This window comes from Antedon mediterranea, chromosome 7 (assembly GCF_964355755.1).
Source record: "Antedon mediterranea chromosome 7, ecAntMedi1.1, whole genome shotgun sequence".
In the NCBI taxonomy this organism is placed as follows: Eukaryota; Metazoa; Echinodermata; class Crinoidea; order Comatulida; family Antedonidae; genus Antedon; species Antedon mediterranea.
Window position 1 is genome coordinate 19,704,815 of NC_092676.1, and position 25,691 is coordinate 19,730,505.

Below are 25,691 nucleotides of genomic sequence, written 5' to 3' on the forward strand. Positions count from 1 at the left end.
ATAACCTCATTATCCATAAGGACTCTTCTGTCAATAACTTTACATACTTCTTGAAATGCATGCACATGAGCATCTGTGCAATTTTGTTCTTTCTGTACATGGTTATGATCTTTACTTCTCCATTTTATGGGATCCTGTAAATATTGAGAAAGACATCTTGAATGATACTGTGCTTCACAAGCAAACAAGTCGTACCCTCTGATTCTCAACAATAATTTCTCATCCTGCTCCTTCTCTGCCATCTGAACAACTGTGTCACCTCCTCCACGTTAAAATCTTGTTAAACCTTCAGTTGTCTACGAGGATTTTACTTTTACCTTTTTCCTACAGCCTTTGTTACAAAATATACAGTCTGGTTTGAAAATGTACTTTTCTTGTTCAAAGGAACGCCTTCTTACATCTCGTGCTTGGTCAGAACCTGGTGGTGAATTAATAGCTGGTAGTCTATTTAAGTCTTCGTCTGTCTCGAATATCCTGGATTTTCTTAAATCTATCATTTGGGTCACTGCAGCTTTTAATATATGTAAATTTCCCACATGATGAATCCTTGGAGTGCAGTATACAAACCGCTGTATCTGGTATTAACTTGTCGCTGTTCGACATTATGAAAGACAGTAGCTGAATAAACAACCTTGCAATAAAGAAAATAATTTTGATAGAATGAAATTCATTTATATAAGACAGTACCATTGCAGATAATATATGGTAACATACTTCTAGCCATTGTTGTTTTGTTTAGAGGGTCAATAAAAACTTTGCCATTATTAAAAATCTATTAATTTATTATTATGATTAAGGTCACAAACATCTATTGAACTGATTTAGACTATACAATAACACAACCCAGTAAAAGGTGCCTACTTATGAGGCTAGGCCTAATCATGAGTAGGCAACTATTCCTACTCATTGAATAGGCCTAAGCCTAGGCCTATGCCTATGGCTATTCATTCATGTAGGCAAGATGAAGAGCTTAAAATATTCTATGTGGTAATTATAAATGATTTATTATTGGGATTAAGGTTACAAACGTTGTCTATTAAACTAATTTAAACTATACAACACAACCTGGTAAAAAGTGTTTCCTCACGATTAGGCCTAAGCCTAGGCCTTATTATGAGTAGGCTAGGCAACATGCCTACTTGTGGATAGGCATAAGCCTATGGCTAATCATTCATGTAGGCTAGGCCTAGAGCCTAAGATATTCTAATAATATTCCATTATTTTTTTAGATCTTCTTATGCCAAAACTAAGCTACATGGCAGGTGAAAATATTTTAGTTTTTTTATAGAAAAAATATAAATGAAGAACTTCATTGAAATTACCAGTTTTAAAAATGGCTGAACTCATGCAATCAAACTTTCCAGCCAATCATCAGCAAACTGAACCCAAATGTATGGAAGGCCATAGATGTCAAACACAATTAATATTTGTAAACGCTGTTCTTGAATTTGGGTTACTTTTCTGTCAAGATCTGTGAACTTTTGATCTTTAGTAACGTCGATTTTTGTAAATTGTATTTATTGTTTATTGTTTGTTTATCATTTTTATAACTGATCAACATGTAGGCTAAAGTTTGATACCAACACTATAAAAATCCATTCGCTAAAGCATGGGTTATGAGCATAACGTTACCCCCTACCCCAAACAAATATTTTGATTACGATTTTTATGAATAGACAAAAATGGTAATAGTACATAATGCACTTAATTGTTTTCATGTTAACTGACATTTTATTATTACATATGTTAGTAAGTATAAGTAAAACATAATTTAAATCAAATGTATCAAAATTTGGAGATGTGACATTGAAATGTATCTATAATATTGGACAAAATGTGCATTTTTGCAAAAGTTCAATGACCTTTTGACCTCTAGTGACGGAAATAATTGTCCGATTGAATTGAATTAAATTTTATATGATTAAAAAACATATATGCTACACAATGATACCAAGATCATATTGGTTAGTGTTTTAATGGGTTATGAGCATAAATGTTACCCCCTACCCCAAAAAAATATTTTAACATAAAACACTAATGACCAATGCAAATAATGCAAGTACATACAATGCATCCCTATATTTTTCTTGTTAACATCGATTTTTTCACTCTATAAGCCTGTGGGAATAAAATGATACCAAGGAAGTTTAACTGTGGGGGGGGGGGGTGGAGATTATGAGTAGGTGGAGGGGGGTGCACGGTGACACCCCCCCCCCCCCTCCAGCCCATGGACTAATTGAACAGCTAGGAAATTTACTGAACATACTAACAAACATTAAAATATTATGTGTGACTGATATACAGTTAAAATTACTGTAATAAATATAAAAATGTAATATAATGACAATTATTGACTTATTAACAAATACAATTAAAAGAGTATTGTTGTATTCCATTGTTCTTCGGTAATAAAGAAATGAAAAGGTCTTTATTTGTACGTCTTCATAGTTTAATGGTAATAAATGCGATGCGAAGAAAGAAACGTGTGTGACACAAACAATCGTTAAGTTTGTTTGTCTATGTTCCGTTTATCTAAGGTCTGTTCTGTGTGTCTGCGGTCTCTTCCGTTTGTCTATTTGGAACTCGTGTAATTTGTTTTGTTTGTCTACGGTCTGTTCTGTTTGCCTACGATCTGTACCGTTTGCCTACGATCTGTACCGTTTGTCTACGATTCTGTTCCGTTTGTCTAAGGTATGTTCCGGGTACCTATGGTCTGTTCTGTTTGCCTATGGTCTGTTTCGTTGTGTATTGTCTCTTCCTGTTTCGTTGTGTATTGTCTCTTCCTGTTGTCTACAGTCTGTCCCGTTTGTCTACAGTCTGTTCCGTGTGCCTATGGTGTGTTTCGGTTTTCTATGTTCTGTTCCGTTTGTCTATGGTCATAGTGCAATAAACGTTTCAAGCGAGAAACAGGTTTATCCAGGCACAGGACCACTTTGTTGTTGTAGCCAATCATTAACTTCGTTATAGTTGGTTGACATCCACCGAATGTTCGCCTCGATTTTCTCCACGGATTGAGTAAATGCCGTTCGTCCTGTACCTTGATCAGGATGATCTGACATAAAGCTCAGTACCTGTAAAACACAAAAAAGACTGAGAAGTGGTCCTTGTTCCTCCTACATAATCGTTTATGTACTTCTGCCGTTATATTGCTACATCTAGGTTTAATTATAGCCAATTTACACAGACGAGCAGTAAGAGCAAGCGAAAAACCGCGTAGCTTGTCCCACATAGAATTCGTATCTATCCAGAGCAGGATTCCTCTTAACCGCCCGTCCGCTCCGTGTTTCATATATTCTATATTTTCCGCATAACGTTACCGTCGTCTGTGTAAATTGGCCTTCGAAAAGTACATAGATTTCGGATTTAAAGTAAACTTGCATTGTTATGTAACATATTTTGTATTGACTTTAGCTTGTGTATTATTTATCTATTACACAACATCAGTGAACCTTACCTCGTTGAGTTTAAATTCAGTATTGAAATGATTAGTCACTCCTTCAATAAGTCTTGAAAACTGGAAAAGACTGTCTCCATATCTGTAATGCAAACAAACACAATAACTGAAATTGGACGATTTTTTGAAGTTTATTTAAATGTCGTCATCGATGCCTTTCTACTTCCTGTGTTCCAAATAGTGACTACAAGGGTACTAGCCCCAACAAAATTCAACAAATACAACATATTTGGATGCCTGAAACTTTATCTCTGATGATGACGTGATCTTATCGGATGTTTCAATTAAACGTGCAACTTAAAGTAGAAATGGAAATGTGCGCATTATGCGGTATATATACCAAATATTAGGCCTATTTTATTCTAGCATAGCAGAACTTACTACAGAATTACCAAAGATGTTCTACCATATTTTTTACCGAACGATAAAATTCAACTGAGTCCGGTTTTCAACAATTTCTACCCACTAGACGATATTAAAGATGCTCACTCCTTTCTTGTGTCAAATGAGACCATTGAAAAGTTATGCAGCAGAGAGGAATACATTAATATAGGGATTTACGTTTTTCTGAAGTAGTCCCAGTTGTCTCTGAAGAAGTTCCATGCCAGTGGAGCTCCGGTTGGATTACGAGCAACCTCCGTGATAACCGTCACCCAGTCTTGAGAACGGATTACATCAGATCCCATTGTGAAATGTAAAAAACTAAAATTAAAACAATTTAGTATAAGAGGATTATTAGCCAAAAGAAAAAAAAAACCGAATACATTGTTAAAGATAAAGAAGTTTAATTAAAGATCGTGTACACTGTTCTATGCGACTAATAATCTGTTGCTAAGTCGCGGAAGACCAGCATCACTTTCTTGACAGCTCCATGATACGCTATGACGTCTGGACAATAATTGGTCAAGACTACAGGATAAGGTATTATAGCGTAGGTTATCCTATTCACTAGCTATCCATAACATTCATGAACGACCTGTGTCACAGCTTGTGCCATGACAACTCTGTGACGTCTGGACAATAATTGGTCACTTACGTGCTAAGTGTCCAAGACTCATTAAGATAAGGTATTTATCGTAGGTTATATCCTTTTCACTAGCTATCCATAACATTCGTGGAAGACCTGTGCCACAGCTTGTGCCATGACAACTCTATGACGTCTGGACAATAATTGATCACTTAAGTGATAAGTGCCCATGGCTCTTTGCTACAGGATCCATAGGGCATAGTGCAGGTTATCCTGTTCACTAGCTATCCACGATATTCGTGGACGACCTGTGTTACAGATGGTGCCATGACAACTCTATGAGGTTTGGACAATAATTGATCACTTAGGTGCTAAGTGCCCAAGGCTCCTTGCTACAGGATCCATAGGGCATAGTGTAGGTTATCTTGTTCACTAGCTATCCACGAAATTCAGGGAAGACCTGTGTCACAGTTGGTGCCATGACAACTCTGTGACGTCTGGACAATAATTGATCACTTACGTGCTAAGTGCCCAAGGATCTTTGCTACAGGATAAAGCATAGCGTAGGTTATATTGTTCACTAGCTATTTGCGAACTCTGGTACTGTTCAAGAACAAAATACCATTCCGTTTGGTCGCCATTTTTTACTGCAGTACAGTACACAATGTCGCGTAAATCGGACGCAATTCTGTAAGAAAGAAGTTTACACTGCTGGGTACATTCATTGCCACTTTTAACTGTTTTCCCCTTCTACGCAGAGGAACGAATCAAATATTTTAAAGCATTCTATATAAAGATCTTAGTAGTAGTAGTAGTAGTAAATGCCATTGTGGCACAGTACTACATGCAGGCCTACCTGTTTTCACCTGGTGTACGCATCCAGTTTTGAAACATTCTGATGGCAGTGTTGATGCAGTCGGTGTTTTCATAGTGGCACGCACCTGAGACTGCGATGCTTCTGGTTAATCTAAAAGACAAACATTGTACTTAATGATATGGGAATTCCAGTGCAGTCCATGTTATAAACAAGATTTCTTTGGTCGTAGCGTATTGTATTACCTCCTTGCCATTTTCAGATGATCTTTCTCTTTTGCTCTAAATATGGGCCACTCACATTCAAGTGTATGAGTCAATTTAGGCCTATAGCACTAATTTACTGCCAGCTACAAAGTTAAATCCATTCGTTTTTGTTGATACTTACCTGGTCAAATGATCTCCTGTGTTATCCCACCCGACATGTTCATACAGCGGAGTTATCTGCCGTCTCATGTATTCCTGCACAAATATAATGCGAAATATGTTAAAGATAGGCGTCCCGAAAGATCCATTTCAAATTGCAGAGAGGTCGTTTTGAATACTCTTCAAACGCTTGTATTGCATATGCATGTTGTTGAATTCCGAATATCAGTTAAGTCACTTACTGTATGCTACACGACGGTGATATGTTATTCTATGGCGCATTTCAGCCATCTGGCTGTCTGAAACATTTGACAACATCGAACGCAGAAATAGACGGGTAAAACTGCTAATCATTTATCAATTTTGAAGATGCCTTGCCAATTGAAGCTGGCAGAAACATACCTGCAAGCGCCCGTACGCCGGTGATATCTTAAGCATCTTAGCAATGTAGCCCAGGGAGTTCGAAGCAACAGACCAAGGTACATACTCCAACTCTTTATTTAGGTATCTTGTTAGGTCTAAGGCTGTTACTTGGTTCAGTTCACCAGCCTGGGCTAGTTTAAGAGCATCGCTAAGTAGTGCAGCTCGACTCTTAATCGGTATTATCTGTTTGAATACACAAAACAATAAATATAGAATCATCTATACCGTCAATCTTATCTGTGTATACTTTTTTGTAACTACAGTTTACATGTCTTTGGTACACCCCTATTTAGAAGATACCTCTAAGGCGATACTTTTAAACCAACGAGGGAATACTTAACACTACGGCCAACCCTTATTCGGGGTACACCTCTATTAAAGAAATACTTTACCATGAAGCGGACGAGGGAATACACAGTACTACGGCCAACCCAGCTGTTCAGGGTACACCTGTATAAGGAGATAATTACCATGAAAAGAACGAGTGAATAACCCCTATTCAAAATGCAGTTTGTGGGTCCCGATTAAAGAAGATACTTTGGTCCCGGTTATAGATTACTTTATTACAGAACCGACTGCCGTTCTATTGCCTTTATCATATTATGGGGATACATTCGAGACGCAACAAATTGTTCCTTTAATAGGAGCGTCTACTGAATAGTATGACAAATAGGTTTTAGTGTATTGTATTCTCTTACCTCGTGGTTATTAACTAATTGATTACTAATTAGGTTCCAGTTAGTCTGGTCGTAGTTTACCCGGTAGTAACCGGTTTGGTCGATGTTAACTAATATCCAGTCATCATCGTTCACGTCAGGTAGATCTTGTATCACTGAATAATAAGTCGATATAAAATGATGTCAGGCATAGAACAAAATAAACCAATACATTAAAATGGATATGAAAGGGTTCCTAGCAATATCATTTTATTGGCTCAACGTGTAGATCAATCAGTTTTAAGCTTGCCATAGTCATACTTAATGTTTTGGAGGACGACAACGCCCTCAAAACGCCCCTGAGAAACCTGTGAAAAACTTTTTGTGACGTCACTAAAAGTTATTTTTGTATTACAGAGATAGGAATTTAGCAGTAAATCATTGATTGATGCAAAAGCATGGTAGTAATTACTTATTGCTTTGATATTTTTATTCTTGGATAAGTATGTTAGCCTAATCGAATAAAATTAATTCATATTATCAACCAAGTTTTTTTTTAAACGGATTTTAATTTCGTTTTTCAAGGCCATCTTTTACGAAATTCATAGCCAAATGCCTATCTTGCTGGGTACACGGAGTTATTTTGCGCATGCGTGAGAATCACAGAGTCGACCACCTTGGCCTCTCTCTCGACCCTCCTCGCGAGCGATGTTTATTTCGCTATTTATTATACACGTATTATTGAAACATTCATTTTATTATTATTTCGTTGTAATTAACTGAAATTGATGGAAATTCGTCCACATCGTCTTGTTAACACGGATGTTAACATCGTTTTGAAGAAACGGTTGGACGAGTAAATGGTGTTTGACAATAATGCCATGGCCTGGAGCTAGCTAGGCCTAGGCCTTTTTAGTAGTGATGACTGCTGGATACGGTGTTTAGTCGCCCGGCCAGAGGTGAGCTGAGAGCGTATGCTCCTTGATGTATCGTTGAGGGTGTTAATGGTAGGCACAATTGTGTTACTGTATTATGTATATACACATTATTTATAAGTACGTTTATTAATATTGTTGTGTGCTGTAGTGTCCTGACTAACGTATTATTAAAATATTTTTTTGTTATTACATGCCGCCCTACTGTACTAGCTAGTAGGCTAGGCAACACTGAATACTAAATATTATGATTCCCAATAAAATGAATAGAGTTGGATTTTCTCTAATGTAGTAATAAAGGTTATAACAGGCCAGGCCTAGTTAGGGGTATTTCAGCTTGTATCATACAGTACAATATACAGTACAGTATACAGTAAATAAACAATTCATTTGTATTTTTACCTACCTACAGGTCTATAATTGGAGTGCAATTATGATAATTGATGGACGGGATAAGCAAATGTATTTATTGATTGGAATGGAAGCGCAAATGTTAGAGTCAAATTATAATATTAAGGTAACAGATACTGAGCATTGCTATTTTAAACTGTTGATCAAACCTACATAATACATTATACTAAATTATTATTTTGTTTTGAGGGCAGATAAACATGTGCTTATTCATTTTCCTTTTTTCAGGTGAATAGAAAGATACCCAGAGTACTTTATAATAGATGCTACTTGGATCATGCTTGCACGATACATTTATGCAGTATACTAAGACACCAAGTATAGAATGAGCGCAGACAATTAAAATTACAGAACTAAATATTTATGAAGAATAGTAAAATATGCATAATAGAATTCTTTAGACGCGAGTGCTAGGGTTACAGTCATACTGTAACTATGGTAATGTACTACCAGACAGTACACTAGTAGCAGTGCATCATATAGTGTTTGTTTTTAACCATCTAAATGGGTCTGGGTATATAAACAAATAAACCACTACTGTACTTCTTTTTTTATTTATTTAGCCAAATACTATGTACAATGGACATTTATGAAAGAATCCATCTCTTGAATATGATGGAGCTGGCTGGTGTTGATAGAATTAAAATGTCTCAGGTCTAAAAAGTAATTTATGTCCTGTTTGAAAAATCCTGCTTGTTCCAAACTCATTATGATGCATTTGTTCAATAAAATTCATTCCACACACTATTTCTGCCATATAATTTGATGTTTACAATTTTATTACTAGTACTATTACAGTTCTTCAAAGCCATCTCATGTACTGTTGATTCCATAAATCTGCAAAGATAAGACCAATAAATGGATGGAAATGTACTATTATTTTTATTCAATCCTACCTCTAGGCCCTATAGTATTATATTTTATGACTTGGTAACAAACAGAAAGAGGTTATTATTTAATTACACTACAGTTACTAACTAAACTATAATAATCCTCTCGGCCTCACCTCCTCTGCTCTACTTTAATTATTAGTATTATTATATTACTATATTAGTCAATAACAAAAGTCAGAGCCAAAAACAAGTTCAACACAAGCTTACCTTTTTTATTTACGTCGCCTTTTACATACGTCTACGCCCGCGCCTTGTCCACTTCCTGGAGGTTCGTCGGTGGACCGGCGACTGCTACTCTCTTGTACTGTAGGCCATGGAGTAACTCCATGTGTAGGCCTAGCCTACTACTAGCGAATTTAGAAGAAACTATAGTCTACTAGACCTAGCCTAATTTGTAGTCTGCGTGAGTGGTTTAGTGTGAGAAGTACAAATACACACTTTCTTCTTTTCACGTACAATCTTTGCAGACATAACTTTTTATTGATTTGTGAAATATCGATATTTTCTACGACTGCAGCAACAGGGAGCTTGCAACACGCGAGTCTCGTGTAGCATGGGTTTGTTTATTTTTGTTTTGACACAGTCCGCGAACGAGACAAGGCGGTGATTGGACTGTATTAAAATTCATTAAAGGAATACTGAATTAGTTAATTTTCGACATACTATGTATTAATTATATATCAAAGAGTTAAATAAAGTCATAAAAAATATTAATATATTTACACATTCTGAATTATAAGCCAATTAATGTTGTCGCCAATGGAGTTCCACCATTTTTAAATATTACCCAGAAGCCGCGGGAGCTGGTGGGACGGAAGTACCTTCATCCGGGTATTTTTAATTGTGTAGCACTGTGTGCACATGTGTTTCGTATGCGTTTAGCTGTAATATCGAAAACAACAACGATTTGTTTATCCTAATTAAATTGATTTTTTCGAGTAGTATAGATTCTTTCTCTATTTCATTTGTGTTTGTAATTATCTTGGAAGTTATTGGTGATTTATCAAAACAAAAAAAATAGTACAAAATGGTGTTTTGTATGGCGTTTGGATGCAGCAATGCATCGGATAAGAAAGGCAGGAAGTCCAAAGGAATACGCAATGTTAGTTTCCATCGATTGCCGTTAAACAATAAGGATTTGCTAAAGAACTGGGTTGCAGCCATGAAGTTGGAAAAACCGCACATTAATATTTATTCCAGAGTATGTAGTGACCATTTTGAAAAAGAAATGTTTGAGGATGACTCCGTAAAAAGTCAGTATTGTTGGTGCGAAGTCTAGGCCTACCAGGCGGTTGAAGCCAAATGCTGTACCTAAACAGTTTGTTTTCAGTAAAGCGGTTAGCCAAGCAAGCCAACAAAGACAGGAACGACAAAAACTACTGACACAAAAGCGATGGCCCAAGACCAAAAACAAGGTACGTAACATACCAAATTCTGCTTTTTGATGTTCGGCCATACATTGAGTGAGAGGCTCCTAGGCTAGCTAGACTAGGATAGTAGAGGCTAGGCCTAGTTAGTACTGTAATACTAAAATAGTAGGCTACTACTACTACTCTAGCTAGTAGGCCAAGGAAAGTAGGTTACCGAGGTGAACGGCCAAACACAAGACTAGGCCTAGGGCCTAGGCAAAAAAAGTGTAGGCCTACACATTTATCTCAATTTAAATTTGTTATATAAATCTTTAGTTTATTTATATAGCCTAGTACTTATTTTATTTTTAAGACCATCAACTTGGAGAACTTAGTGGAAAGTGAGAATGCAGAATTAATGAGTGGATCTACAGTTGACACAGCATTTGATGAGCAGATGGAAATTCCTGTTGAGGTGTGCAACTGTAGACATGGAACTAAAATCAGCAAATCAACACAGGTTTGTGGTACTTAAAATAAATAATCTTTATTCTATATCTTTATTGGCCTAATGTGATAACAGTTTGGGGAAACTCTAGTTGAACTAGTTATGCCAACCCCTTCTTTTACTGTAGACGGACACTCTGGCAGACCAACTGAAAATCCAACATGACCATTCATATGCGCGAAAATAATAAGGACGGACACCACAAAATCTAAGACTACAACCTCCAAATGCAAATTAGTGCCAACCAAGAAGTAAGAGGAAGATGTAAATGTCGTGGGAGTGACTACAGATAGACATGTCCAAATTGCAAGTGACATGAATAAGAACTACCCCGAATTAAAACATGAGTTTGACATTTTTCATGTTGTTAAAAGCGTCACCAAGAAGCTTAGAGAAAAATCGAAGAAAGAAGGTTGCGAAGACCTTAGATTTTGGATACCGTCCATAAAAAATCATCTGTGGTGGTGCTGTGCTTCCTGCAATGGCGATTATGCTGTAAGTTATATTAAAGCTGTTTTTTTATTACGATTTGTTTGTATATACTGTATTGAAGTACAGTATGTGTTGTACATTCTTATTGATTATTATGTTAACATTCATTTATGTTAATAGTTTTCATTTAATAGTTTATACTATATTTCACTTTTAGGACCTTAAGGACAAGTGGCTTTCTTTACTACAGCACGTCTGCAACATCCATGAATGGGCTAGTGCAGATAAATTCCACAAGTGCAGTCACAACCCACTATTGGAGGACATGCATGAAATTGAATGGCTGACACCAGGTAGCGATGCTCATGATGCACTTCGGGGTGTTGTTATGAACACTAAATTACTAAAAGATATGCACAAGATGACACTTTTTAAACACACAGGTATGTATGTAAAAAGATATATGAAATGTACTATTTTTGCTGTGGGATCATTCGAATAAATTAAAGGCAAAAGAAGCCCTGTTATACTAACTACATTCTTTAACATACAATAATAAACACTATAATATAACAATTTTTATAATAAAATTAATCTTCTTACAGGATCGCTACAGGTTTTTCATGGGATGTTGTTAAAATATTGTCCAAAGAGGGAACGCTTCAGCTATGAAGGCATGAGAGCCCGTCATCAATTGGCAATTATGGACCACAATGAGAATGTTGGTAGACAGCAAGCAACTACTGAGGAAGGTAAGTAGTTTTATAAGAGCTTCTTTAATTTGTTGATTAGTAATCTATAAAGACATATTTACAATGAGGAATAATTATGTGCATTTCCTAACAGGCACTCTTCGATTTGGACTGGCATTTCCCAAACGCAAGAAGCAGTGGGTATTGAAGAAAATTTATGTAGACAAAACCTTCGAATTTAGAAAGAGACTGATGGAAATGGTGTGTGACCGACGTGAAGATAGCGCTATAGTTCTAGGTCAACGTTATGTAGACAGACCAGATCTTCCAACAAACATTGCTTCTTCTGAGAAACCAGAGAAAGAAGATGCGATTGAAGATTTTAGAACTAGGTTTCTGCTTTCATAGTGTGTTTACATTAAAACCAACAAAGCTAATTTATGCTTATTTTGTTTTGTAAAAAAATCTTTTTAAACTGCTAAAGATGAAACCTTACATATTATATTATTATAAATACTATTTCTTAAATATTTTCTTGATGCAATTATTAGTGTATAGTTTTTGGTTGAATTAATAAAAAAAAGGCATTAAAGGAAATACTCTGAAAATAGTGAATAAACTAATTTTACCGATGCAAAAATGTTTATTATAATAATTATTGTGTTGTTGTGCAATTGCTGTAAGATGACGCTCAGTAACTTTCTGCAAAATACGTCTAATTATATTTCACACATTTGGCCGGCCAGATAATGACTACATATTGATTGGATTTGATTCTTCCCTGTTTTGGAACAGCTTTTAATACAATGCTTGCATACAAATAATAAACAGAAAACACTTGTTACTGTTTGTTGCTTTTAATTTTTATTTACAAAAAAATGTTATTATTTGATGCATTCGATATTTAAATGTTATGATTTAACATCTTGATACCATTTATGATTTATTCGACTTCTTTAAATCCAACATAATTTCCATCAATGCTAGGAAAGTCCTTTCTGATTTTGTTTACGACGCAGGCTGGGATGACTCGTCGTACGGCTTTACCGAGGCGGTCATGCACCCAGCAGTACAGTAGGTGAACTGCCTGTACGCCTGAAGGCGAAATGTTTCGTTCGGGATCGGGTCAACGATGCTGTCTCGCCTAATGTCTGTCCGGGCAACAAGTGCAGTTCTAATTACTGCAGGATGTAAACATACAAATTCGAATTCAAAATGGTCTAAAATGCATGCCATTTCGTTTTCTGATCCTATGTTCATCTTCGCTCGTACATTTTCAATTTCCCGACAACAAAGGCATTCCACAGAGTGTCTATCAACTCACACCCGGGCTCACACCGTCTGCATTGGCACCATTCCTCCTTGTTTACTTTCCTCCATTCTATATCTTCTCCTTCATGTGCGACAATATTATCTAAACCTTCTATTTCCTCCACATCTCTTCTTCTTCTTCTTCTGGGTTCTAATTGGTAAGGTTGTAATCCGTGATTCATCTTAATTTAGCTCTGTGTATATATAGGCATCCACGCTCTACGGGCAGTCTCACAGTTGGATGATTTTCTCTGTCAAACCAATGACGTCACAACCTCGTTTTCGTGTTAAACATGGCGGCTCATAGAGAATCCGCGGTTTTTTTGAAAAATCTACACTTCAAAATCGATTTTACTCTAAACAACAATAAATTTCAAACAAATTTTACCGCACTTCGTTTTATATGAATTATATCTACAATGCTACACATTTTAAAAGAAATAATACTGCATTCCTTTAACCAATCACAAAACGACTGCTGCCGTGGCTACAACCCCGGGTGTTTCAAACTCTAAATTTGACGATCTCGTACGTGCGTATAGAACGTTCATAAAAATTAAGATGGCGTACCAGTTGGTCGGCCATTTTGCGGACGTTTTATACCAAAATTTAATTTGTTTATTTCTTAATTTCTACTAGGTATTTGAATCTAATTTTTTGTGTGCTGTTTATTAACATTAAAAGGATTCATACAAAGTCCTTTTTGTGAAATTTTAAAATCCTTTCATATCCATTTTAAGCGCTCATAAACTGAGCGACTTACTTGGCAAAAAAAACGCGCTATTTTTAACTCGGGCCATATTAAAGATAAGCTTTTGTGACGTCACCAATATATAAATTTGGTTAGACATCTACATTATATGATCGTGAGATCGAATCCAAAGATCGTCACATTGCTTGTGTGGCAAAACAGTTTGCTTACGTTTGCCTCTTTCCACTCAGGTGTACAAATATTTTCGCTTAGATATTACTAAATCTGACTTAGGCAAATTCAAGGATTTAAGGCAAAGTTAAGACGATTTATTTGCTAAGCAAGTTTGATAAATCCGGCCCATGGTATATTGTCGAATGTTTGTTTGTTTGTTTTGTTTGTTTTTTATTCGGTACTCAAGAAATACAACAAAAATACCAGGATGACCCATAAAGCTGAAACAGCTTAATTCCAATGGGGTCCTTTAAACAAGCAAGTTAGATAATAAAGTGTACATAAACGTATACGAAACACAACTGCAACATAATGGTTTGGTTTCTAGACGCGTTTGATACAAAACATGACCGGGGTAACAATGTGAAGACTTATACTTTATGCATTTAACATTATATCAGATCGACGTATTATTATTATCTATACAGATCTAGGACAATAACTTAACAATTTTGAACGTCATCGTGCAAAGTATACACTACAAGAAAACCAAATGTTTTGAACGCATTTGCCAAGTTTTGTTTAAATATATTATATAAACCATTCAAGTTAGGAGGATGAAACCATAAAATATGATTTTACACACATTTGCCTAGCTATACATAGACGGCCAAAATAAAGCAGTAAAATTACCGTCTCCGTTCTCCATCCACAGTCGTACTGATGGTGTATTTATGTTTTGTTGACTGCGTATAGTTAAGGGGATCCACCAAACGTAACTAAATTTGAAAGAAAAATAGTTATTAGATATTCCTGTATTTATGCTTAAAAGTGTTAAAAATATAAAATAAACGTCATCCATATGATGATTAAAATATTGGTACATTTCCGTTTGTAGGATTTTCGCAAATTAAAACTATGACATACAGGGACGTAGGCCTACCCAGCATAAATTAAACACAGTATAGAATAGTCATTGGTGCTCCAACAGCCTCCCCAGAAGCATGTCTAAATGAAATTGTTCATACAAAACAACAACTATTACTTTACCCTAAATCGTCATATTTTGTAGTGAAATTAGCGTCTGGGTTTATAAGAAAGTGATGTTGGGTAGCAGTGAAGCCAGCCTCAGGGCCGCCATATCGTCGAGTGAAGTTGACGGTGGGTAAGCCCATTTGTAAGGTCCACGTGTGCATGATGGTTTTGACGTCCATGTCTAAGTTGTCTTCTTTCACTACCTATAATTAATTGATATTTTATATCATATTATTATGCAATTAAAACATTTACGGGACTGCGACGATCAGGCCCAGTTTCGTCTTCTGCGTTGGCCGTTCTTATGCATTTTAGCACGATTGTCTCTCAATTTCAAGAAATCGGCTGCAAGATTTTAATTCAGAAAGTTAGGTTTTTTTAGTTTCAGTCAGGTTGGTTATTGAGAGAGTTAGGTTTAGCAATGGTCTTTAAATGGACCCGTGTTTGTCCGTGGCAACCATTTAAACATAATTATTCATTGATGTTATATAAAAGGGTTAGCCCTTCCTACACTATCAAACTTTATGTGGCAACAAAAATATGATGTGCCCATATATGGACATGATGATGTCATATCACTACCATATTTGGGCATATCACTACCATATATAGCCACATCACATCAAGTTTAATACTGTGGACAGAGTTTAACGTGTGCGTGCCAACCTCATTAAAACAGTCCCAGAGTTGGTCGTTATTAGCATTGCTGTATTTGTAGCGTTGCAAATATATTCGAAGTCCTCTGACAAACAAATCGTCTCCAAGAAAATCTCGACACATTCGAAAAATAGACGCACCCTGTAAAAATATGTATAGATCATATAAATTATGGCATTTAACTATTGTGCACTATTGGAGTAGAATTATAGCTTGTGGTTGAGATGCCTGGCTACCGTGTCAGGGTTCAAATCCTGTCAGATGACCGGATTATTCTAATGACCAAAAACAATTCCCCTTCCAAATACTTTGTATGTAGAGAATATTGTGTTTATTGTGAACAGGATTGCCACCTTTTATTTTAATTTCTTAAGGTTACCGTATCATTGCCAATTTGTCTAAATACATAACAACAGAACTATTAAGTAGCATTGATGCAATAGCATAATATGATATACTCATTGGTCCATTTGCCACAATGTTGTGATGGCATTAGTTACTATTCGCTATGCATGATTAGTTTCTAGAATGACGTAGGCCTAATGCATAACGGTATTGTAAAGTACGAATGAATTTTACTTCATGGGAACGGCATAGTATAAGTTGGAGAACCCTGGCATCATAAGAATACATCGACCGCCATACTTCTCTCTAAGTATAGTAAAACGGACACTTTACTCCAAAATGTAAACAACAAGTCCATACCTTGTTGTATGCTATGATATCAAACTGCTGACTAATTTCTTCAAACGTTTGCACACGAGCCAGTACCGGTCTTGAGGAGCTTAACGAATCCGAATCAAATACCGAATGTAATTCACGAGGCAAGAACTGCTGATCCTGAAGAAAACGAATATTATATTTGTTTTTTATATGCTATATTTTCACGTATATTTTTTTCATATTTAGTCATAGAACCAGTTTATCATTTATTATATAATAGTAATCAGTTATGTCAACAAATAAAAGGGTTTGCTATTTTTCCTAAATGTCTACTAGGCCTATAGTACAGGGATTTTTTCGGGAAATAGTAAAATCTCGACTTTTTAAAATATGTTGAGATAACATGCGCAGAACACATTATGTGATTATGCGCATGTCAATTATGATAATAATAGTAACCAATTAAGTCAACAAACAAGAGTCAAATTTTGCTTCTTTCGAAAAATTCCCTGTACAGTTCTATTAGTATTAGTATAGGGATTTTTATCGGAAAATGTGATTTTGCGCATGTCCATTTTTAATATAATATTGCCATATATGCGCATATATTGTGTTATTACTATCTTACAGAGCTATATAGTGTAATCAGTTATGTAAAAATGTAACATTTTTCGAAAATTAAGTACTATATTGCACGGGGTTTTTATCGAAAAATGCCCAAAATATTTACTTTTTAAAATTCAATAATTATGTGATAATATTGCCATAGGCCTATATGCGCATATATTGTGTTATTATCATATTATAGAGCCATAGTAACTAGTTATGTCAACAAATAAAATGGTCGAAAATTGGCCATTTTTTCATCTACTGTACTAGTACAGGGATTTTTTTCGAAAAATTGTCAAAATATCCACCTTCAAAAATTCAATAATTATGCGATAATATTGCCATACGCATATATTGTGTTATTATCATCTTATAGCGCTATAATAACTAGTTATTTTTTTTTTCTCTTTTGTGGCGTTAACCACTATTTATTCATTTCATTTCATCAACAGATTAATACAATTATTTCTAATAATAATAACTATTCATTGTTATTCTTACTTTTGTTTGGTTTATATATATATATTTTATTTATTTTTTGATTTTATCAACGTTACTGTTCTTGGAATCAGAACATTAATATTTCTTTTCTGTTATCCACCTTTTTTCATAATTTTCTAGTATTTTTTTTTTGATCTATAATTCTCAACATCTAAAATTGTGAACACTTAACTAATAAATGTACTGTAGAAGATACATTTACTAATGTTGTATAGTTATTTTCGGTAGTATTTTTTGACATATAATTCATTTATACCCTATATACAGATTATATACGTTATTTTAAAATACGAATATAAAAAAAAACAAAAACAAAAATATTAAAAATGCTTTTCTTACTCCTGTGTCTAGATTTATGTCTCATGGTTATATTTGTTTGCTTATCTTCTCGTGCGTTACTTATGTTGCGTTACGTTTCTTTTTTGTTTTCAATATTAATTTATACAATTTTTTTTTTTTAAATTGATATTCCATATAAGATAAAATGAAACTGCCTATGTGTATTACAACATTATTATGTAATATATTTTAAATAATCAGATTCACATCAATATAAATTATAATAGGTGGTTAAGGTAAGATCTTTTGTTTTTTTCCGCCATAAAAAGACGAGACAATGATCCGGTCCATTTGTTTACATTTTTCAAATTATGTGCCTTGTAAACGCAGAAGCATCCAATAGAGAACATGTGGTCTACATATTTGTTTCCTGTACCTAGTACAATGTTTCGATAATTTGCCTCGATCCCAAATTTGTGCATGGTGTAAACGTTAATATATTCCCATAAGGGTTTTACTTCAGTGCATTCATAAAAGAAATGGGCATCATCCTCTATACTACGTTGCATTGTAGGCAAGTAGGCCTATCTGTGTTGCTTATTTTCCATTTTAACAGCCTTCTTTTGGTAGGTGTTATACAATGCAATAGTTTGATGTTCAACTGTTTAAGTTTATTATCTTTAATATATATAATAACTAGTTATGGCAAAAAATAAAAGGGTCGAAAATTGGCATTTTTTTGAAATTTTCCATGTACTAGGCCTATAGTTCAGGGATTTATTTTCGAAAAATGGCCAAAATATCCACTTTTTAAAATTCAATAATTATGCGCTAATACTGCCATATATGCGCATATATTGTGTTATTATCATCTTATAGAGCTATAGTAACCAGTTAGGCCTATGTCAAAAAAATATAAGGGTCGAAAATTGGCTATTTTTCGAAATTTTCCATGTAGGCCCTAAAGGGATATTTTTTTTAATTGTCAAAATATCCACTTTTTAAAATTAAAAAATTATGCGATAATATTGTCATATATGCGAATGTATTGTGTTATTATGATCCATAGTAACTAGTCATATGACATCCTAAAGATGATAGCGCAAAAAAAATAACAACAATAGTGCTTAGGGAATAATTGAATGTTAACATTCCATATTTTGGGTGATTTCGTCTAAAATTAGTCAAAAAATCGATAATAACATTGTGCACAAATAGCAATATTAGGGAAGTTTATGTTCAATATAACATACCATTCGCCATGTTGGTTCTACGTATTCGCTTCCAATGTATTCCATAAACGAAGCAAATCCCTCCTTTAGCAAAATATAATCCCACCACGCATGCGTCACAAGATTTCCAAACCACTGAAAAGGTATAGTAAACACTCAGTCAGAATTTAATCATACAAACCTAAACCCCTGAGAGTTAGTAGCTCTCAACATCATGACAACATAAATTTATAAAATGCCTCCCAATTCAAACTGCAACTGTATCATTAACAAGCGAGCGTTTTAATCATTAGACCAAAGAAGCTTCATGTACTTGTTCTTCAAATACATTGCATAACACAATGAATTCATCCTTGAAGACTATTTTTTATAGAAGTAAACCAACATATTACCTGATGTCCAAGCTCGTGAGCAATTACTGCACAAACACCTTGTTTAGTCCCTGCTGACGTCACGTTTTCGTCTACAAGAAGTCCTGTCTCTCGGTAGGTAATAATACCCCAGTTTTCCATTGCACCAGCAGAAAAATCAGGAATCGCCAACATATCTACAAAAAGTATTGCAATACTGTTGTCAGTGCCAGGTATCTTTCTAAACCCATTGTACTATTCCTAGGTACATTTTAAGGGAAATAATGCATCTTATCTAAATCATTTATTAAACATTTTCCTTGCCGATTTTGGGAAGCGGAAAATCTATATCAAGATACGTTTGAAAGTATTCAAGTATTCGAACTCCGATGTCAAGCGCGTAATCCACAGAATATATGATATCAGGACGACTCCAAACTCGCATCTAAAAAAATAAAAAATAGAAAGTTTGCATTTGTTTTAGCTACTGTTCTATGTATGTCTGTGCCTACATTCTTTGTAATTAAGCAGCTGAGTCAACTTTTTGTGAAAATAACCCATGCAAGAACCATAAAATATTGACCTAAATGTTGGGTTAAAATCAAAATTGTAAGGCATTTGATCTGATGAACAGGAAAACTGCCCAAAAATACCGTGACTATTCTCATCATCAGAACTGAATTATTATTATTATTATTATTATTATTATTATATTACTTATATACCAATAACACAGTTGTATTTAAATGAGGTAATAATTAGCATGATAAAGAACGCCTGTTCATCAAATGCCTTACAATTTTTAACCCGAAAGTATGGCGGTATCAAACATGATTTATCGGACCTAACTGAATCCTACAATATTATGCCAGTATAATAAATAGGTCAAGAAATAATGAACATACACGTATGTTGTTTTCAGTGATCGCTTCCTTGTAAATAAAGTCACATACACAATATCCAACAAGGTAAGTAGAGATAGGAAGAGAAGTCTTGAAGCGAGTAGTCTTCCATCCATTCTCAGTAAGTTCCGATGACAAAACGGGCATATTGGAAAGTGCTGTGTATTCTGACCGATGGATGACAGTGATTGCAAAGGTTGCTTTCAGACCTGGGTCGTCAAAACATGGAAATGCTCGACGGGCATTGGTAGGAGAGAAAAATGTAACCGCTAACCATCTAGTTGAAAGATTTAAAACAAATAAATGTGTATATAAGTAATATAATAGAATTTTCACAGAAAGTTTTTTTATACCCACAATATTACACAGACTACTGTGTAGGCATGCCTACCTTTTATCGCCAGTTGACGTCGTGTAAGAACTTCTGTAAAACCCATTCAGGTCATCCGTCAAAGGTCCGGTAAATTCTACTGAGAAATAATACTCTTCGTTCAACTTTAGTTTTCCTTCCAATAACACCAACATGTATTGCTCTTCTGGATACATGGCAACATCAAGAACATCCATTGTCTGTCCGCCTAATCCACTCAACTTTACAGAAGAATGGTCGATGTTTAAAAGTTTAGAATTTATTAGGATAACATCTGTGCTTTTGTCACAGACTATAGTAATTTTGACTTTTCCATTGAAAGTGAAATTTGTGAGATCTGTTTTAATTTCTAATTCATAGTGTACTGGTCGAAGTGAGTTTGGCAGGCGTGGATTTTTCCATGGTTCATTGTCAGGCAAAACCGTTGTTTTTGGAAGATCACTGCTATAAAGAAATAAAGCCATGTATTTGTAGAATTAATGAATGAAATTATATGTATCTATCTATTTGTAGCGCTTAACCAAAATACATTTTCTCGAAAATCTTGACTTTTTAAAATATGTTGAGATAACATGTGCAGAACAGATTATGTGATTATGCGCATGTCAATTATGATATAGTAACCAGTTATGTCAACAAATAAGAGTCAAATTTTGCTTCTTTCGAAAAATTCCCTGTTCTGTTTTTTATCGGAAAATGTGATTCTGCGCATGTCCATTTTTAATATAATATTGCCATATATGCGCATATATTGTGTAGCTATATATTTTATTTTTTATTTATTCAATTTCTGCCATATACATAACAAAGAAGACAAAACAATTATAAACGGAGGCACGGAAAGACCAAACAGGTTATGTAAAAAAATAAAATGGTCGAAAATTTTTCGATAAAACTGGTTACTATAGCACAATTAACATGCGCAGAACCCATTATTCGTCTCTGCGTATATTTATTATGCTATAGTAACCATTTATGTCAACAAATAAAAGGGTCGAAAATTGGCCATTTCGCGAAAATCTCTATGTACTATAGTACAGGGATTTTTTCCAAAAAATCGCAAATATTTGACCTTTTTATTTTTCGATAAAACTGGTTACTATAGCACAATTAACATGGGCAGAACCCATTAGTCGACTCTGCGCATGTTTATTATGCTATAGTAACCATTTTTTGGGAAAAAATTCCTGTACTATAGTGCTATTATGCAATAGTAACCATTTATGTCGAAAATTTACGCAGAGACGAATAATGGCTTCTGCGCATGTCAATTGGGCTATGGTAACCAGTTTTGACATAAATGGTTACTATAGTATAATAAACATGCGCAGAGGCGAATAATGGGTTCTGCGCATGTCAATTGTGCTATAGTAACCAGTTTTATCGAAAAATAAAAAGGTCGAAAATTTGCCATTTTTTGAAAAATCCCTGGGTTTTTTCAAAAAATTGCCGATTTTCGACCCTTTTTTTTTTTTACATAAATGGTTACTATTGCATAATAAACATACGCATAGTCGAATAATGTGTTCTGCGCATGTCAATTGTGCTATAGTAACCACTTTCGACATAAATGGTTACTATTGCATAATAAACATGCGCACAGTTGACTAATGGGTTCTGCGCATGTTAATTGTGCTATAGTAACCAGTTTTATTTGACATGCGCAGAACCCAGTTTTAAAATTTGTTGACATAAATGGTTACTATTGCATAATAAACATGCGCAGAGGCGAATAATGGGTTCTGCGCATGTCAATTGTGCTATAGTAACCAGTTTTATCGAAAAATAAAAAGGTCGAAAATTTGCCATTTTTTTTTTAAATCCCTGTACTATAGTACAGGAAATTTGCGAAAAATGGCCGATTTTCGACCCTTTTATTTTTTGACATAAATGGTTACTATTGCATAATAAACATACGCAGAGACGAATAATGGGTTCTGCGCATGTCAATTGTGCTATAGTAACCACTTTTGACATAAATGGTTACTATTGCATAATAAACATGCGCAGAGGCGAATAATGGGTTCTGCGCATGTCAATTGTGCTATAGTAACCAGTTTTATCGAAAAATAAAAAGGTCGAAAATTTGCCATTTTTTGAAAAATCCCTGTACTATAGTACATGGAAATTTTCGAAAAATTGCCGATTTTCGACCCTTTTTATTAAATGGTTACTATTGCATAATAAACATGCGCAGATACGAAAAATGGGCTCTGCACATGTTAATTGTGCTATAGTAACCAGTTTTATCGAAAAATAAAAAGGTCGAAAATTGGAAATTTTTTTAAAAATCCCTGTACTATAGTACAGGAAATTTGCGAAAATTTCCTTGTACGTGTATAGTACAGGGATTTTTTTTCCAAAAAATGACCTTTTTATTTACTATAGCACAATTGACATGCGCAGAACCCATTATTCGCCTCTGCGCATGTTTATTATACTATAGTAACCATTTATGTCAAAAAATAAAAGGGTCGAAAATCGGTTATTATTCGCAAATTTTCCTGTATATAGTACAGGGATTTTTTTTCGAAAAATGGCCAAAATATCCACTTTTTAAAATCCAATAATTATGTGATAATATTGCCATATATGCGCATATATTGTGTTATTAGCATCTTATAGAGCCATAGTAACTAGTTATGTCAACAAATAAAAGGGTCGAAAATTGACCATTTTTTCATCTACTATATAGTACAGGGAATTTTTTTGAAAAACTGTCAATATATCTACTTTTTAAAATTGAATAATTATGCGATAATATTGCCATATATACGCATATATTGTGTTATTATCATCTTATAGCGCTATGATAACTAGTTATTTTTATATATATTATGTATCTACTACTAATAATAATAATTTTCTTTTGTAGCGCTTAACCAAAATACATTTTCTCGAAACAAGGTTCTCCTAAATCAAATTGTAAAAAGAAAATGAAGAACAGCCACAAACATTGGAAATAACTTCATGACTGGAAAATACGGACAAAAAAATTGATAGTAAAGTTAGGGCAATACTTTACACTATTTTGTACCAGGTAGTAAAACAAACTTACCAATCAATCGATTCACCTTTTGGTAGAAGTCCAGCTAATAATCCTACAATGAGTATCGTTATCAGGCATACAACTCCGAGTATTACGCAGTTCTTGTATTGTATAAAGTAACCCTTTTCAGTATCTTTATCATGTATTTCGTGCTTAGATTCCATGCCGGTACCTTAAAATATTAATACAATTTCAACTTAATCTAATATTAGGCCTACAGTACATTATAAACTTTATGCTATCGTAAATCATTTTATTTGGAATACATATGAGATTGTTCTTTTCTGACTTTTGACATCAACCTCTAACATTTCATGTGATTTGTAGATTTCATTTTGAAACTTTACAGCCAACTGTAATTTATTGTAACATGGCCACAGGTGTTTGTACGCTTGGGCTATTGCTTAAAGCGAGTGGGTCATTAAAAAAAAGGAAAAACGCATTCTTAACAACATTTTTCAATATTAGACAAGAATATTTCTTACAAAAAACGCTGCTCGCTTATTGTTATTGCTAAGGTCAAGTCTGGGGGTCACTTCATCACGCCTAGATACTTCAAGTAGTGAATTATAGTAATATCATGGGACTCATAAATACCAGAAATGCTTTGGGATTTGTCATTAGACTCTTTTCCCAGCCGTTTTTTGGATTCAACAGGTGGTACCTATAAATTATAGTCGAGTTTCCATTTTAACAAAAATGTCAAAGTGTAGTACTATACTGCTGCTTGATTTTATCTAATGAATGAGTCATCTCGTGTGACGTAGCGGACTAGAGCAGCAGCGTGAAAATAAAATTAGGAAGAGTGAGATCACTCTTGGAAAAATACAGTTAATTCTAAAAGAAAATAACCGAAAGCGCCATACCAAACATATCTGATCTATGAAGCCAATCAATAGTTGTTTTTAAAGAAATGGAACATTCCTTAAGGGGAAATTTTACTATTATTATTCACTTTTATAAACATTTAGAATTCAATCCATCAATAAAACATGGGAAAAACAAATATTCCGACAATGAATAGGCATATCAATAATTTCTATCTAGTTGATCGGGCATTGGCCTATATAAATTAGGCTAATGTTTTTTTATTTAACATCTAATATTTAAAAATATTACCTATCCTATCCTGTAACAACTTACTAGTATATAAAACAATAAATATCTAATCTAATCATTATCCATAATGTAATCTATTTTATACCGTCAACAGTCAGTTATAATGTATAGCGTTTCTTAGACGATGTGTAAGCCAATCATCATCATAGTTCCAGGGTTTCCTTATTCCGAGTGTATTCCCATGGTATTCCACGTTAATCATTGTGCATGCCTACTGTAAAACTCATTGACATAACATATACTGTATTATGATAATGTGGAAACAGCCAGAAGGTACGGTATATATAAGTAGGCCTACATTACTTTCAGTATTTAACCCTCATATAGGCCTAAAGGTTCCTTTTCTTACCTTATCAAAATAAACCTCCGGTAAATCACAAAAGTACAATCAGAAAACGGTAATTTCTAAATTTTGACTTCACAAGTGCAATCAAACATGCTAATGGGGTGCACTTTGAATTCACTTAAAGCGATTTAAGCATATTTGTAAAGCGATAGGTTTGAGGTCGAACGAGTTAAAAACAACTTAACGACAAACCAGATGGTATACTTCTCTACTGAGGCCCAGTAATAGGACTGTATATGAAATGTAGTGGATAGAACCTAGTAATTGTTTGAAAAGTATTAATTTAAGGTTATTGTGCTGCCCTCGATAACGGTCGCGTCTACTAGACAGCCAGATAACCAAATAAGACCAATTTGCACAGTGGCTGTGTGTGACAGTGGCTGTGTTTGTGTGGACTAGTACACCGGGGTACTACTCGTCTCGAAAGATGTACTAGTACTAGGTTCTTTAAAGTGCACATGAGCTATGTGTACACTGGACCTACGGTTTATAGTCCTTATCCGA

At 34.6% G+C, this 25,691-nt stretch overlaps 2 protein-coding genes and 1 long non-coding RNA gene across 4 annotated transcripts; 2 read left to right on the top strand and 1 right to left on the bottom strand.

Moving 5' to 3' along the window:
- Nucleotides 1-1,462: 1,462 nt before the first annotated feature.
- On the bottom strand, nucleotides 1,463-23,886 carry LOC140055475 (aminopeptidase N-like). The gene is made up of 18 exons (XM_072100814.1): nucleotides 23,732-23,886; nucleotides 20,695-21,117; nucleotides 20,307-20,580; nucleotides 19,726-19,846; nucleotides 19,444-19,598; nucleotides 19,073-19,186; nucleotides 16,428-16,607; nucleotides 15,777-15,908; nucleotides 15,126-15,313; nucleotides 14,769-14,854; nucleotides 6,722-6,855; nucleotides 6,003-6,206; nucleotides 5,623-5,696; nucleotides 5,278-5,388; nucleotides 4,942-5,109; nucleotides 4,016-4,156; nucleotides 3,455-3,536; nucleotides 1,463-3,071 (listed from the first exon to the last, which is right to left on the bottom strand). Exons 1-18 carry the CDS (start codon nucleotides 23,884-23,886, stop codon nucleotides 2,913-2,915), a joined length of 2,901 nt encoding a protein of 966 aa, XP_071956915.1. The 3' UTR covers nucleotides 1,463-2,912.
- On the top strand, nucleotides 7,395-8,671 carry LOC140055754 (uncharacterized). Its single transcript, XR_011846696.1, has 3 exons — nucleotides 7,395-7,686; nucleotides 8,027-8,131; nucleotides 8,254-8,671. It is a non-coding gene; the product is annotated as an uncharacterized lncRNA (long non-coding RNA).
- On the top strand, nucleotides 9,557-12,479 carry LOC140055752 (uncharacterized). Of its 2 annotated transcripts, none has more exons than XM_072101149.1 (6): nucleotides 9,557-10,333; nucleotides 10,641-10,787; nucleotides 10,903-11,270; nucleotides 11,425-11,650; nucleotides 11,813-11,959; nucleotides 12,054-12,479. In XM_072101149.1, exons 3-6 carry the CDS (start codon nucleotides 11,091-11,093, stop codon nucleotides 12,305-12,307), a joined length of 807 nt encoding a protein of 268 aa, XP_071957250.1. In that variant the 5' UTR covers nucleotides 9,557-10,333; nucleotides 10,641-10,787; nucleotides 10,903-11,090; the 3' UTR covers nucleotides 12,308-12,479. The 2 variants fall into 2 exon arrangements, with proteins under 2 accessions (XP_071957250.1, XP_071957249.1); XM_072101148.1 differs by having other exon boundaries at nucleotides 11,150-11,270.
- Nucleotides 23,887-25,691: the final 1,805 nt, after the last annotated feature.